The following is a 17,157-nucleotide window of genomic DNA, read 5'->3' as shown; positions in this document are numbered from 1 at the left end:
GCTTCGGTCATGATCTCATGGTTCACGAGTTCAAGCCCCGCGATTCTGTGTGGGATTCTGTGTCTCCCTCTCTCTCTGCTCCTCCCCTGTTCATATTCTGTCTTTATCTCCCTCAAAAATAAATAAATAAACATTGTTTATACGGAGTATGAGCAGGGGAGGAGCAGAGAGAGAGGGAAACGAAATCCCAAGGAGGCTCCATGCCGCTAGCACAGAGCCCGATGTGGGGCTCGAACCTGTGAGATCATGGCCTGAGCTGAAACCAAGAGTTAGATGCTTGGCCCACTGAGCCACCCAGACACTCCAATTTTTATTAAACAGAGACACGCATTAAACACAGTCATGTACTGGCTGGTTGACAGACATGCTGTGACCAGAGGCTCATAGGAACCCAGTCCTGGGAACCACCCTAGGCTGGGTCCGGTATTCTTTTACTTTGGCATTTGTGGTGACTTACAGAACAGAACTACCATGAGTAATGGGGATTGCCTATACTTTCTAACCCCCCATAGCACATCTGCAAAGAGTGAGAAGTAGACTTCAGTGACATCCATCCCAATTGTCCTTCTAGGTCCCTCATGGCTCTTCCACACCTGTTCTCACCCTGGCATTTTGGGCAAAAAGGAAGAGCTACTAACAGCTCCAGCAGCAGCTGCCGCTCAGTGCTGAGAAGCAAAGAGAAATCCCTCCTCCTGCTTTCTGAGAATCTGTGCTTAGTAAGGGCTGTACCTACGCGACATGTATGAATAAGACATGCAAACTTCAAAGGAAGACAGGATGCCAGATTAACAGAGGTGAGGAGAATCCAGCAGGAGCACCCAGCACTCAGAGGAAGGAAGCCTGAGGCTAGGGTGCCCATGGGAACAGGGTGACCAAAGTCATCAGGGGCAAGGTACCCACACCCACGGGCTCCCCGTCCTTCCCCAAGTGTGTCACGATTCCTACTGCAACCCCTGCTTTGCATTTCGCAGCACTCTGCAGTACATGCCATGCTTTCGCCAACGGGATCTCATTTCACCCTCCAGTGACTTGGTGAGGTGGGTGAGACAGGCATCGCCATCTCTAATTCACAGATGAGCTGGGCTGCCCCAGATCGCTGCATGGCTGGGCAATGTGGAATTTGGATTTGGTGGCAGATTCCTAAAGTTCATGCCCATGGCTGTTTTCTTTAGGCCACACTCACTGAGCGTAGAGCTATTGGCTTCCCAGTACAGACTCATGGGGTCCTTTGTGAACTATCCAGACATCTCCTTGGCCCCAGCCCACCCCTGTTTTCTGCCACTTGACAGGAGGCAAGTACTGTTTCTGAAGGAGCAACTGAGGCCACACAGGAAGTAGTTTCTGGTCCCTCCTCTTCTTCTTCCTGGTTGGCTCAGCTCTGGGTATATATAGGGGTACTCACAGTCTCTCCGCTTCCTTCTCAGAGCCTCTGGGTCCCTCTTCCTCACAGGGCTTAGCGCTATGTGGGGTGGATCAGTATCACTGGGCAGGATCAAAGCTGACATGGAGACCTGTCTTTGGCTCCCACAGGCATAGAGTGTCCAAGAGGGGCCAGCCTTCCTGATTGTTCTTGAAGGATGCCGTGTCTGAGCACCCCATCCCAGGAGCAGCTGAGCCACCCTTGGCTGAGGAGAAAGCCAACTGGCCCAGGCCTTAAAGGAAGCAATGGGTCTGGAGCACTGTCCCTTTCTGAGAGGACTCATTGTGGGGGGAAAAGCAAATGACTTCCATTCGGCCTTGCCAAGTGCCACTTCGGCAACTCCTCTGTGCTGTTCAGAGCTGAACAGAGTTCTGAATGCAATAGTGCATATTCTGTCATGCTGGCCACTCTTGGACTCTGCCACTTTCTGTTACCATACACACATTTGCGTATATTCCCACCCCCAGTTTCCAGTCATCTCTCAGTTATGTGGGCCAGTGGGTCTCGGTTTTCCCCACCATAACACACATGAAGGATTTCAGACCTTCCCTCAAAGAGCACAAGGACTCATTATGCATGAGCCTGTTCCCCAGGGATGGGAGGGTGACTACTCTCTTGGACAGGATGGACACCTAAGAGGACATTTCTCACTTTCAGAAGCATTCCTGAATTCTGAGCCAGCATTCCTAGGAGCAAGATCCTGTCCAACCTTCTTACAGTTGGAAATGACTAGAAATTGTCATTGGTCACATATAGTCCAGGGTCTTAGCAGGAAGATTAAAGCCTTTCTCCTTAATGTATAACACGTGTGTTCAACATGCAGGATGTCAGCTTCAAGTGTTGACTAGAAGTCCAGGGTTCCAGCAACAGTAGTTTAACTGGGACCAAATTCCCTCCGAGTGGGGCCCAACTATTGTTGGCTTCTCCAGTCAGCAATGCCATGGGCTTTGGATCTCCAAAGAAGTGACTTTAGTCCCCACACTGTACCCTGCATCCCAGTCTTCAGATCACTTAGCAGGCTACCATTTACCTCCACTGTATACCATTGCCTTCTCCCCTCTTCTAGAGAATACTATGGAACCAGCACAAAAGGGTACATAGGGAGAGCACCCAGCACTTGGGACAGGACTTCACTGGCCTAGTGACCCCAGGCCCAGGGTCCCCTGAGAGCCAGATGGGTGCACTGACAGCAGAGGGAGGGTCTAGGTGCTGCACACTCAAAATGTACCCCTCAAATACCAGAAGTTTCTGGGGGGGGTATTGAAGAGTGTGCTATGTGGATGTTGAATCACTAAATGGAAAGCACATTCCTCACCCATGATTTTGTGGCTCGTATGAGCCTTGAGAAAAAAGTCCAATGCCTTTTTCCTGGCATTCAGTCCTGGAACGTCAGTCTGCAGCCATAGTCAGAAATATCCGGGAACCTCCCTCCAGCCTCTAGAGTGTTACTACCCACGTGATCCCATATCCTAACTCATCATCATTCCCATGCTGATATTTGCATATATTTCTTATGGGAATTTGGCAATTTAAAGTGAAATTAGAACAAAAGAAGGGAATGGGATTTGCAAAGGATACAAAAAAGGAAGGGGAAGAAAAGGCAGGGAGAGAAGAGATCAAAGAGAAGGAGACTGGTGACAGGGAAGGCGAGGAGGAAGAGAATTATGGGCAGAGTGGGGGGCAGAAGGAAGCTGCCTAGCGGTACTCACGTGTTGTGGAGCACACACCAGCCACAGTGAGGATCACCAGAGCCAAGGCACTCGCTGCAGGTCCGATACTGACCACAGGACTCCACAGGGACTCTGGTGAGCTAGGACAGGAGGACAAGAAATGGGTGATTAGGATTTTGCAAAACTCCCAACAGTTCACCAAGAAGAGGTGTTATTCTATGAGCCATATCACCTAAATCAGTGTGATAGAGGCCAGAATGTGAATGAATGTGAAGAGGCCAGAGCTCCAGAACCAGAAGGGAACTTTAAAAAAAAAAAAAAGAAGTTTATTTATTTATTTTGAGAGAGAGAAAATGTACACACAAGTGGGGAAGAGAGACAGAGAGAGAGAGAGAGAGAGAGAGAATCCCAAGCAGGCTCCTCATTGTCAGTGTGCAGCTTGATATTGATATGAGGCTTGAACTCACAAACCACCAGATCATGACCTGAGCCAAAGTCAGATGTTTAACTGACTGAGTCACCTAGGTGCTCGCAGATATTATTTGAGCAGGTGGCCACATATGCGTCCAGGGGAGACAGCCACCTGTCATTCTTTTAGGAGTCTTTGAAAATAACCTCCTTAGAGTTCATATGAATTGTTATGAAAGATATTTGTATTGATGCATTTAAACTTTCCCACTATCAAAACCCCAAAATATCTCTACAACATCCAATACATGACCTACTGACTTCTTATCAATATAATAAATCCAAATGTTTATTCTTTGTCCATTCTTGTTTTTGCTTCCTTCCTTCCTTTCTTCCTTCTGTTCCTCCCTCCCTCTCATTCTGTCTCTTTCTCTCTTCTTTCTCTCTCTCTCTCTCTCCATACAGTGTTCTGCTTTCTTTATAGTTCCCCTTCTTTTGTTTTATCATATGTGTGGTCCAGGAGAGCACACAAGCCAACTCCCAGACTTTTCTCTTTCTTGTTCTCTGTGTATTCGCCCTCACTTTGTAGCTGTTAACCTGCCCTCTCTTTCTCATGCTGTTGCTCAACTGGCTCTAAAAGTTCTTCATTCTGGTGCTTTCATAGAACCACTATTGCTACCTCTCCTCCTGCCCACACCCTTTCCATGACTGGAGGCTTCCTCTCCACCCCCAAAACCATATACTTGCCTTTGCCAGCTGGTTATTAATGTAAAGTGCTCCACGTGACATTTCTGCTTAGACCAAATGCTCCCATTGCCTGCATGCTCTGAAAGATCTTTTGCATTTCTTTGTTCTCCAGTGTAGCTTCGCCTGGATGTCTTTTTACATGACTTCTCAGGGCCCGATACATAGGAGGTACTTAATCATGATACCCAGGATCAAATGAATTTTAATTTTCTTTCAACGGCCTTGGTCTTTATTCTCTATTTTGCCAGTTTCTTCCTTACAAAAAATTTTTTTAAAAAATCATCCTTTTCTATTTGGGGCACCTTTTTATCTCAGCAGAAGACTTCTTACCTAAGTTTTCAGCTTGTGCTAAGAGAATGCGATGTGGCCGCCCTTTTTAATTTTTCGCTGTCAGACAACAGGCACCAAGAAGTACCAAGCCTGCTGAGCTGACCGAGCCTCCGTGTTTCGTAAGTAAACGCACAGGCTGTGTCCCCTGCTGCCGCCCGGGCATCTGTTTCCCTAAGATTATGTACACTTGGCAGGGGCTACTTGTAACTCACGCATAGGCCAATTGGCACCAGGGTCTGCTCAATTAGTCTCAAAACTGTCTTTTGGAATTAATTAATAATTAATCCCAAACCCCATATGATCTCTCTTCCCTTTCTACCTTCATTTACTTATTCCCTTTACGTGGCTTTTTGTTTTGTTTCCTCAAGCACCTGCTGAGCCATCTTAGTGACCGTGCTGCATTTTTACTTCTTCCCAGTTACCTGTTGGCCTCCTCCTCCCATTCTTCTAGCTTTGCCCTTGGCCTTTGTGGCCCTCTCAGCCGTCATTCTGCACTTGTGGGATTTTTATCTTTCCTGTTATTACCGCTCCCATAACCTACAGGGGCCATGCCTCAGCTCTGCCTACATGCAACCTTCCCATTTTTGCAATTAATTCTGACAATCAATTTCATACAAATTACCCTGCTGGCTCTACACCTAGCCAGGAACTTACCCTATTCCGATTGCCTCTTTAATTTCTTTCCTCATCGCTTAAGTGGGTACAGACATGCTGCTCATGTAAGCATATAAATAGTGGTTCCCAGCCCAAAGTACCTGGACTCCCAGGAATCCACGAGCGCTAATAAGGTCCACAAGCTATTTTCAATATTTCCAAAAGCCTAATGGAAATTGGATTTTCTTTTTTGTGTGCATACACAGTGATGTATGTCCCACATTAAGAATAGGAAATATATTATTACTTAATAAATGCAGTTTGTTTAGCAGGAAAAATCTTTGAAAACACGATGCCTAGAGGGGAAGAAGTAATAAAAGGGGCCATGGATGGTGAAAGTTGGTAACACAAGTACATAATAATGTTTTCATGCGTTCCAGCTGCTTGCCTAGCACTCCACATTTTGCATGGGCTTAAGGAGAAAATCATGGCTTGTTCAATCAAAAACATTTTCTTGGTCTAAACTTAATTAATATCCTCCCCAGTTGCTTCCAATGACATGTTCTATAATGTGTCTTAGATGGATGGGCCATGGGGCTCCGGGGGTATGCCAGCTGCTTGGCGAGCCCGATGTTCTCGAAAGGCTTTGCATTCAGATTTCTAAAAATATCTTGCAACTGGTGTTTAATAACGCCAATACCTAGAATTATAAAATCCTTTCCTCGCCCGATTTTAAACGAGAGTGATTTTAGTTTGGTTGGAAAGAGTGTAGGAGCCCACAGAGCGAGAGTCAAATCCTGGCTCCAACATTTACCAGCAATGAGGTCCTCCTCTCCCTCTGGGTCTCATTTTCCCTCGTCTTTAAACACGGAAATAAAAATCCCCCTGTACCTCCCAAATTCATGGCATTTCCCAGAGCACGGATGACCTGGTAGGTGTGAAGTTGCTTTGTAAACGCGTGAGCGCATTACAAGTGATGGTTATTATTGTCATCTTTGTCACTGATCTCCCGTTCTTCATTGCACCGACACATTACCTCTACGCCACATCACAGGAAACTGCTCTGGCAGGTTCCCCCGGACCCACTAACTCCACCAGGAGTGTAACAGGCCAGGAAGAACTTTTCTTCTTTAGCACCTTGATCATACCGTTTCCTCCTTGAACTGCGATGTCTGCCCCTAACCAGTTATTGCTTCATCTTTGGAATGAAACTCTGGGGTAGCCCTGCTTCCTGGACTTATTCAGTGCTTTTACCAGATACTGTAACAGGCATGTCTTTCTCTCTGCTTTTCATCTAGATGGATCCCTGTGGGACAGGGGCATAAGTCCTTCCTAGGCAGTTATTATGAGACTCAGCTTCTCTCGACCTTTTCTTATAGGATCTTTCTATGTATACGTTCAGTCATTTTTGATTACTTTCCTGAGATTTATCTTGGCTTTTTCCCCATTCTTTTTAAAGTGTGGATGTTACAGACCAGGCCGGAAGGTTACCATTACCTGAGAGGGAGGGGTCACTTGCCTCGCCTCGGCAGGACTTTCTCAAGGAAGGTCTGTCCTGGGAAACCTTCAAAGTCCCATTTTCAGGCAGTATTCCCCAGAACAGCCAACCCCTTCCAGACCGACTCTACATCTCCCAATCTGTACGACTGCTTTGCCTCACCTCCCACCCCATGAGTAATTCTGGAAAGCATCAGAAAATTTTCTGACACTTTTGGTCACTTCTGAAAACTAGATGGAATATCCATCATTTATCTTGGTGAGATTCTACACCCTCATGGCTCCGGTTACCTTCCACTCCTTGCTTGGAAGCTGTATAGGTGCCCAGGTGGCTACCAAGCCACTGTGGCATTGTGATTTTTTTCCCCCAAATCTCCAGATTCTCCGCCCACACCTTACACCAAACAAAGCCGCCTCTCCCTTCCCCCATCGTCGGCTCCTCTTCTGACCCTGGAACACAAACCACTCCAGATGCAGAGCCACACGATTAATTAAAACCACCCCACGCTGATTAAAGTCTTAAGCTACAGTGCCAGGCATGCTAATTAACTGAGTGAGGGAATTCAGACCACAGGAAGAGGTGAAAAAAGAAAGTCATGGAGGGGGGGCTTCCGCTTGGAGAACAAATCAGATGGCGATGTGACCCAAGCGATCCTAGTGATGGATGGTCTCAGACACCACAAAAGACTGAAGTTTGTCCCCTGGTCACTGGACTCCAGGAGAGGTGTTGATTGATGTGTCTGCACAAGCTCCCTCACTGCTTCTAAAGACAGGAGCCCCACCACCTCGTGAAAGTCTGTGTGTGCCTACGCAGTGCTGTGGTGGGAGGTGGGGGGGGCACTCCTCGGGAGGAGGGGTTCAGACAGGGCCGGCACAGAGTCATCTTTGCACCTGCCACTGGGTTTGTGCAAAGACCTATTGGGCAGTGCAGTAGGAGTTCCTCAAAAACCTAAACATAGAATTGCCATTCCCCTGCTGGGTAAGCACCCCAAAACCCTGGAGGCAGTGACTCAAGCAGATATTTATCGACCACTGTTCATAGCAACGTTATTCACAATAGCCAAAAGGGGGAAAGTCACCCAGAGCAACCCACAGCCAAAGCAAGCCAACAGAAGAATGGATAAACGAGTGTGGTATCGCTCTACAAAGGAATACCGTCAGCCCCCTGCCCCTATTCCCTGTCCGCGGTTTCAGTTACCCCTTTTCTAACATGTGATCAGAAGGTCAACAGCTAAGTCGCAGTGCCTACGCCATTCACCTCGCTGCATCTCATCATGTAGGCATTTCATCATGTCACACCATCACGAGACGTGCAGTACATTAAAAGATATTTCGAGAGAGAGACAGAGAGACCACATTCACATAACTTTTATTACAATACATTATTATAATTGCCCTATTTATGATTAGTTGTGGTTGTTAATCTCTCACTGTGCCTAACTTACACATTAAAGTTTATCATAGGTATGTATATGTAGGGTAGGAGATCTAGGGTTTTGTATTGTCCGTGTTTTCAGGCATCCACCATGGGGTCTTGGAACATGTCCCCTGTGGATGAGGAGGGACTATTGTAATATTCAGCCTTTCAAAAAAAAGGCAGTTCTGACACACGCCACAACACGGATGAACCTTGAAAACATTATGTTAAGTGAATTAAGCCAGACACAAAAAGAGAAATATTTCTGGTGTTAGACTAATAAACTCATGTCTATAAAATATTCTGAGATCCTTGGGTGGAAAGATAGGCATATTACTCTTTTCAATTTAATTTCACATGGACAAAAGGGTTTTGGATGAATATCTCTTATCATGGACTGTGATGTAACCTTGATCTGTCATTCGCAAGCTCTGGGCCTCCATTTCCTGGTTTTGAAAAATAATGTCATAGCTTTGTTCTACCCAGAACACTTTCTCACCTCCCATCTCATCCAAGAGGCACAGGAGAGGGTCTCGGAATTCAAATCAGTCTTGTGAGGTCAAATGGCCCCTGATTTTATACAATTCCCTGGTTAGTGCTTTGCCTCTACTTTGACACTTCTCATTGTCCGTTATGAGCAGGAAACACCTGTGTGCTGGTATCTATCTCTGTCTATCTCTGTTCTGTCCCCCCCACTCCCCAATTACCCTTCTGACACTCACATTGGTTTTCTTCACCCTTTTACCCCAAGGTAAGCTTCCCTAAATCAAAGACCATAGCTTTGTTTGGGCTTTTTTTTTTTTTTAAATTTTAACGTTTATTTTTATTTTTGAGAGACAGAGACACACAGAGTATGAGTGGGGGAGGGGCGGAGAGAGAGGGAGACACAGAATCTGAAGCAGGTTCCAGGCTCCGAGCTGTCAACACAGAGCCCAGTGAGGGACTTGAACCCACAAGCTGTGAGATCATGACCCGAGCCGAAGTCGGACGCTTTAACCAACTGAGCCACTCAGGTGCCCCTATCTGGGTTTTAAATACTATAAAATAGAATCGTTATCTCTATTCCCTCACCTCTCTGGCCCCATGAACGAGGCCTTTGAATGTATTAAAACAATGGCCAGGCATAGAAACACAAGGACTGACTGCGACAGAGTGAAGGAGCCCACACAGGACTTCAGCTCATGGCCTTGACTTTGACAAGCTTCTGCACTCTGATCAAGAGAGCGACTGCCTGGAGCGGCCAGGGCCTGGGTGTGNGTTCTTGAGTCCTGATCCCTGACTATCTAGACTCTGGTTGGTTTCCCTGATATTTGGAAGATGCTTTCTTCTGGCAGTTGAGTCCCACTCCGCCTATTGCTGTGAGCATCCCAAAGGGTGCCTGCTGCTCTGCGGACTGCATTCAGAAACGTTCCATAGACACAGCATACCGTCTCTGTGCATAGCTCTTATTTCTTTAAACATGTGACATTCTGGTCGAAATGTGACTTATTCCTCCGTCTCTCCTCTTATAATGGATGCTAATGGGGCAGTGCCTATGCTGAGCCTGATGCTGGGGGTTAATTTAAATGTCCAAAAGGCTCCTTAAGTACCCAGTTTCCTCCAAGATTGTCAAAAAAGGGGAAAAAGATGCGAGAGGACCGACCCATTAAGAACCTCTGAGGGACTGCTGTGGAGCTGGCAGGCTGTGCAGACGCTGCACCTGGTGCCTGTCGTCTCTGGTGCCGTCCTCTCCATCGCCGCCCTGTCCTCATGTCTCTGAGCAAAGGAAGTAGAGCTGGGAAAAGCCAGTCCTTTTCCAGAACATCAATAACTCAGCAACCCGCATGGAACTCAGCGTCACGCTCTTGGAGTGCCCCTCCAAACCTCTCCACGGGCCTTTCTTTCCATTGGTGGCCTCTGGTTGCCTTTCCAGACCTCATTTCTACTGACTTGGGGCCATGCCAGGCCTGCATACAGCCCTTGTCTCCCGTGATGACCTCTGACCCCTTCACTGCCACGGCTTGAACCTGTGGTGGCTAAACTCTGGTTCAGGAAGCTGTGTTTATTTCAGGTCATGCCAGTGTCTGGAAGATAGTCCCTCACATCCTCTTTGTGCAGAGATGGCAGGTATGTCTGACCTTGGCAGGCTGGCCAAAGAGGCCAAGGCCAGGAGGCTGGTCACAGGCTATGGCATGTTGTGTCATGAGTCCCAACTCTTCATTCCCCTGAAATAGCCTCCTATATCCCCAAGCCCCTACCTACCTGGCCTCATGGTGAGTGGAGAAGTGGAGGGTACTCCCAGCCCCTTGACCTTGGCTTGGCCTCAGGACCTGATTTGGTCAATGGGAGACAACAAGCGCAAGGCAGAGGCTTGAGATGTGCCTCTGTGGTTGGCCTTGCCCTCTTGTGCTTCTGTCATGGCCATAAAAATTCCCATGTAGCTGCTACTCCTTCAGCTGAATGAACCCGTGTGGAGCAGACCTGAGCCCAACCCACAGACATTAGACAAGTCCAACTGGTACAGCGGCTTGAGGAAGAACCGCCCAGACGAGCTTAGCCCAGATCAGCTGACGTGCAATGGATGTGCAGGTCTATGAGTATGGGAGTTAATGCTTATTATTACCTACTACTGACTTTGGGGGTGGTTTGTTACACAGCTTTTTTTGTGGCAATAGCTAACTGATACAGAGATGCTGCCATAAAGTCACACCAGGGTGCAAAGGTTCTGTGAGAGGTAGAGGGGGGACGATAAATGGAGGAGGGGAAAGGTTGCAGTGTGGTAGTTTCTACTTCTTTTTATTTTTTTATGTTTGTTTATTTATTTATTTATTTTAAATGGTTATTTACTGATATTTAATTTTTTTAATTTGTTTTATTTATTTCTGAGGGAGTGAGAGAGAGACAGTGTGAGCCAGGGAGGATCAGAGAGAGAGGGAGACACAGAATCCAAAACAGGCTCCAGGCTCTGAGCTGGATGTTAGCACAGAGCCTGACACGGGACTCAAACCCACGAACAGTGAGATCATGACCTGAGCTGAAGTCAGACGCTTAACCAACTGAGCCACCCAGGAGCCCCTATTTATTGATTTTTTTAAAAATAATAATTTATTGTCAAATTGGTTTCCATATAACACCCAGTGCTCATCCCAAAGAATGCCCTCCTCAATGCCCATCACCCACTTTCCCCTCTCCTCATGTTTATTTATTTTTGAGAGAAAGAGAGAGAGAGAGAGAGAGAGAGTACAAGCAGGGGAGGGGCATAGAGGGAAGGAGACACAGAATCTGAAGCAGGCTCCAGGCTCTGAACTGTCAGCATAGAGCCCAATGCGGGGCTTAAACCCATGAACTGTGAGATCATGACCTGAGCCGAAGTCAGACGCTTAACTGACTGAGCCACCCAGGTGCCACTCTACTTTTTTAAAAGCCGAGTCTAACATGACAAATGAATCTTCCCAGTATATTCCACGCTGACCAAGCTCTCTTAATTCTAGGACTGTAGATCTATAGATCTCAGGGAGGCCCAGCCCACGGGCAAATTACCCAAAAGGACTCTGGAAACAGAATGTGGTTCTTCAGGTGTGGATACCTAACCTGGAGCACAGATGCTCATAGGAACCCCCGTGCTGGCCTCCTGGCTTCCCTAATTCCAGGAGATGATTTTATCTGCTCGGCAGCGATAAAAGCCCCTCAGGAATGGGTTGCCTTGAACTTCGCAGGTTCTCTTGCTTATTGTTCTCACCATGCGGTTAATCCAGTAGCAGTCTCCCCTGAAAGCAGACTCATGCACAGGGTCAAGTGCAGCAGCCCTGGCTGTCAGCATTGTCCCCACCTGCCTGTAGGCAGGAGTTCTAGGGTCAAGGTTGTTGATACCTAAAACAAGGGCAACAGCCTCAAAGCAGGAGGCTTAGGAGCTGAGGTCCCTGATAACCTTGAACAAACCCTTTCTCTCATTACACTCCTCCTGCCTGATTTATAGATAGGGGGACCCAGATCTACTCTGCCTAGGAGAACCGGTCACAAAATACTACTAATACAAATGGTCTGGGAAGCTCTTTGCAAATGAAAAGTAGCAGATGTTGTGGAGGGCTGCAATTTGCTGCTATTAATAAGTATAAATGCCTAATAGGAAGCCAGTTTGCTCTGGGAACTCGGACAGCCAAGGAGCGAGGGTTGACGCCGGAATTATCAACATATGCTGTTCCTCATTAGCAAACGGCAGTAGCTGGGCAAGGAGCTCTTAGTGCGATTTCTGCAGAGCCTCAAGAAATCACCCTGTCCTCCATCTCCCTGCGTGGGCTGCACCGCAGCGGCCCACGTTTGTTATTAACCAGACCCCTCACCAAGCGAGAGAGCCATCCCCTTCTCGGGCACACAGATGGAAGAGCCACAAGCCAGAGAGGCTGAGCAGCTTTGCCAAGGTCACACAGCAGGGCAGTGGTAGAGGCGGAAATTGAAACGAAGCAGGGTCAGCAGCCTGCCATCAGGCTCCAACACACCGACTCCCCTGTGGCCTCTCCTGGGGACTGAAAAACCTCCGGTACCTCCACTGAACCCTGATTCTTGGGTTGACAATTGCACAGTATTGCAGGCTGCTTGCTGGAAACCAGGAGAGGTTGGCTAAGTTCAGGGGCTGAAGGCCCCTGGCTGGGAGGCAAAGAGGCCCATTGTGGAGTAGGAGCCCTAGAGAGACTTGTAGTAGGTCTTAGTGCAGACTTCCTCCTCCAGGAAGACTTCCTGGCTCCTTCAAATGTGGTTGGAGAGATAAAAGGGAGTTTGGAATAGCTTTATCTCAGTGCCAAGTGAGAAGCAGAGATTTGGAGAAAAGATAGATATGTGTGTGAATCCTGGAATCTGTCCCTTCCTGTGCGACTTGGACAACTCATCTTCTTCGAGCCTCCTTTTCCTCATCTGAGGATAACAGGAAGCACCCTGAAGGGCTGTTGTGAGGATAAGTTGGAATGATACACATGAATGTGTTAGTGCAGTGCCAGTAACAACTCGCTCTGCTGTTCCAGCATCTCTCCCAGATAAAATGCTCCCCTGAGGGGTGTTGTGAAGCCATCTCTCTTCATCTCTCCACACCTAGGACCAGATCAGTCATGGCAAGTGCCAATTCGTAAGCAAGAAGGTGAATGCGCACATGAATGAATGAATTTGGTTCCTGCCGGGCTCATGTTCCAAGAACCCCATGGAATTAACTGATCTGCCCATCATGGCTCTGCCCAAAAACCTATAATTTCTGGATTATTGCCACAAGTTCGTCTCTTAGTGTAAAGGTCAACTTCTCTCCCCTCTCTGGACTATTATGCTCACATTCCCACAATGCTCTACTTTTTTAAAAATTTCATTTATTAGAGACAGAGACAGTGTGAGTGGGGGATGGGCAGAGAGAGAGAGGAAGAGTGAGAATCCCCAGCAAGGTCTGCACTGTCAGCACAGAGCCTGGTGTGGGGCTTGAACTCACAAAACCCTGAGATTATGACCTGAGCCAGAATCAAGAGTTGGATGTGTATCTGACTGAGCCACCCAGGCACCCTGGGAGGCAGGACTTCTAGAGCTGTGGTATTGCAAGGCATGAGTTTTCCCTGGTAGGTCAATTTGGTGCATTTGACAGAGGAGACTGGTGGCTACACCCACACCCTACTCAGAGAGCTGCCCCACCACCATGCGGGGGAGAAGGTGCCCAGGACGGGAGCAATGCTCCGGCATTCACAGAATTAATAAGCTAGAAGGGACCCTGAGGACCTAATCTAGATGCCAGTTTCCAGCTCCCTCATTTTTCAGGTGAAGCTCAATTGCTGTAGGTTCAGTCCAAAGCCACATGGCCAGCAACATTATTCTTTAGAGACACCCCTAGATATAGACCCCTGCCCAAGATGTGTGCTCTTGACCTAGCCTCAAGGTCAGGGTTGAAGGGAGAAGTGGAGTCTCTGTGACCCACACCACTGGGGATTGGGAGCCTCCCTCCATACTCCCAGGCCCAACAGGTGGGAAGGAGGCTTTGTCCTGGGGATCAAAGTGCTCCTGCCATCTTTCACCACGCGCTGCGGACGGAGGCTACGGTCTCATCTGAGCTGGGACTGGGGACCTGCTGGTGTGAGTTTCCCCAGTCCAGCCTGCTCAACGGAGGCCTCTGTTTCAGCAGCCAAGAAGAGGGAGGGGGAGGGGCTGGCACGGTGACACCTCTATCCAGGCCCCTGCAGCTGAGCCAAGTGAGTTCTGAGACATATGCCGAGACCCTCTGGCTCTCTGGCAGGACTCTCTGTGGGAAGTGGGAGGGCAGGCCGGGCAGGCACTCCCTTCTCCACCCAGCACCCAACCCTTCCCTCCGACTGCCCTGTCAAGGGCACTGCGGGCCAGCATCCCCAGCAATGACCTGACTGTTCAAACTAAAGAGTGGTTGCGTGTGAATGGTACACTGATGTGAATGGGCGCACAGCAGCCTGAGGGCGCATGCCTACACGTGTGTGCCTGGTAACAGGGGCGCCATTTTCACACGTTGGTGGGCAGGAGTGCTCAGGGCCATGGGAGCATGTTTGCAAGTAAACACATCTTTCCTTGCAGATGTTCCTGTCTGGGTAGGAGGCTCCTTGGAATAGTGGACCAACATCTTCCTGCAAAAAGGAGTATGACCCTGGGAAAAATCATGGTGCCCAAATGAAAGGAAATTGGTATACCCCAGGGGCCTTCTCGGCCCCAGCATCTCAGGCAGCCAGGTGCTGCTGGCTTAGGAAGGAAGAGACAGAGACCACTGGTGCCCCAAAGGAACCTAGAGCCTCTTCCTCTGCCCTCACTTCCTGCCTCAAGGTAGCCAACGAACTCTCCCGAACCTATGGGAGCCTCCCTGTGGGGCCAGGGGCCTGCCTACTGCTGGGGAAAGAGGAAGATGGTTCTCTAGTGTCTGAGTGCCCTTGGACATGGGCCCTCATGGCCAAATGTGTTCTCCTCATTAAGAGATGCTGGCCCGAGGGCATTTTGCAATAGCTCTTCAGGTGTGAGAGGACAATGCCCATACTTGCTTTTGTCTAAGTGGTACCACAGTATACCAGGCAAGCCAGCCATGCCACATCAGCCTTCGTTTGTCACGGCAGCAGAGCTGAAAAGGTAAGGGGGGGTCTCCTGCGTCCATCTGCCAGGAGCCCACCCCACAGGCCTATAGCGTGGGTCATTTGGTTTCCATTAGGAGGTTCATCGTCGAGGGGTGAGTGGTGTGGCAGTGGTAACTCATTCACTGCACATTGTGTGCAGCTGGGGAATCTGATCTACATCAGGCTAAGGCTTGAAACAGATGAGAAGCGGCTATATTTAGACTCAGTGAGAAATAATTGCTGGCCCTGGGGGTGGGGTGAGGTGGGAGGAGGCGTCCACTGCTGGCTAGCGTGTACCCATTCTCAGTGGACATGTGTGGGTTGGCTTGGGAGGGGGAGGCCTGGAGCCTCAGCCACCCCTTCTCTGTCTACGCAAGTCTCTGTTACAGCAACAGACAGCCCTTAATATCAAAATGTCATTAAATCTGACACATACGCTCAGTAGATGGAGGGCCTGGGAGAAAGATCTAGGTGCCTAGAACCCACCACGGGGAGGGATGGTCCCTGGGGAGCCAGGCAGTGCAGCTGTTGGGGCCTGGGCTTTGTGATCTGAGGGGTTGCCGTTCAGATTCCCTGCCACTTATTAGCTTGGTCAGGCATTTAACATCCCCCAGCCTCCAAAAGGTTCTGCAAACTAAATACTATAATACTTATAAAACACCACACATGGCTCCAGGAGCATCTGCACCAAATGGCAATCCACATGGCAGCTATCATTGCAGTGATGACAACCACATTTTTGGTTTGCTTTTCCTCGGGGGCAAATAGTGTTGTTTCCCTAAATGAAAAGTTCAACCTTGAAGGTTTCCAGGTATGCCCCTGGGACAGCTGAATGCTTCCGCCATCTTTTACCTTATAAGTGGAGCTGGAGAAGCAGTTAGGACTCGAGGAAACTCTCCGTGGGACCTCATGATCTTATTCCTGACCGGCCGACCCCACCCAGTGACCCCCGCTGGTCCCCAGACCCACATTCCTGGTCCTATGAATGGGAGTTTGGCTCCACAACTCGCTCAGAACTTCCCAACCACTTCCCTGCTTCCTCTTCTCCCTTCTCCAGCTTTTTTAATAGCCTTTCCTGGGCTTTTGAATAGCAAGCAGAAGGCAGGAAGAGGAGGAAACCCCAGTGAATTTGTTTTCTTACCCGCACCACTGGGGAAAGTTAGGTGAAGCTAGGGAGCCGCTCCAGCTATTAGATGAAATGAGGTCAGGGTTATCTGCGGCCTTAATTTATTCAGCTTCTCCCCTGACCTCTGTGAACAGGCGTAATCAAAAGTTGGCTGTGGGTCTGGGACAGGAAATCATGCTGGCTCCTGGCCAAACACAAGAGGCCACGCTGTGTGCCGGCATGTGGGTACATCGGTTGGCATAGCATGTCTGGCAGGCCAGGGTCGGGCAGCGAGGCTCAGCATGGTGGCATTCGCACAGAGTCCAGCAGACCCTGCTGCGACAGGACATGAGGATGCAGCCTCCAGACACGATTAAACACAGGGCATTTGCTGAGTTTGCAAACAAACCTGCAGGATGCAGTACTGAGGCAGCAGCAAGGAAACAAATGTGACAATTTAGGGCAGGTAGCATGCCGTAAGTGGAATTCATTTGAAAAAGCTTTTCTACTCCATTAAGCCTGCCTGGGCTGCTGCTGTAAACAGAGCTTGAGCTGGACCAGAGTCTGGGGGACACACGGGGCTGGTGTGGGGTGTAAGACTCCCCTCTCAGGCTCCCCATGCCATGGCTTGCTGAGTGTGGACCACCCTCAGGGAGCCTTACAACTCAAGGGGAGAATCAGGGCACACAGTAGGTGCCAGGGAGAGGGGAAAGGCAGGGAAGTGGGGTCTAGGCTAAGGGGTTCCAAATCTAGTAGAGCTCAAAAAAAATAAATTTGTTATGTTTATTTATTTTTGAGAGAGAGAGAGAGAGAGAGAGAGAGAGAGGGAAAAAATGTGAGCAGGGAAGGGGCAGAGAGAGAGGGAGACACAGAATCTGAAGCAGGCTTCAGGCTCTGAGCTG

At 48.8% G+C, this 17,157-nt stretch overlaps 1 protein-coding gene across 4 annotated transcripts in view; it reads right to left on the bottom strand.

Annotated features, from left to right (window-relative positions):
- PLXNA4 (plexin A4) overlaps positions 1-17,157 on the bottom strand; it is a 365,933-nt gene that overhangs the window by 103,137 nt on the left and 245,639 nt on the right. For all 4 annotated transcript variants that reach the window (XM_077770662.1, XM_077770661.1, XM_077770660.1 and 1 more), the window contains one exon: positions 3,130-3,230. In XM_077770662.1, the coding sequence (XP_077626788.1) occupies positions 3,130-3,230 (101 nt within the window). The remainder of the gene's footprint in view (positions 1-3,129; positions 3,231-17,157) is intronic.

This window comes from Crocuta crocuta, unplaced genomic scaffold, assembly GCF_008692635.1.
Source record: "Crocuta crocuta isolate KB4526 unplaced genomic scaffold, BGI_CrCroc_1.0 scaffold266, whole genome shotgun sequence".
NCBI lineage: Eukaryota > Metazoa > Chordata > Mammalia > Carnivora > Hyaenidae > Crocuta > Crocuta crocuta.
The sequence above is the reverse complement of the archived record's forward strand: the minus strand, read 5'-3'. Positions and strand labels throughout refer to the sequence as shown.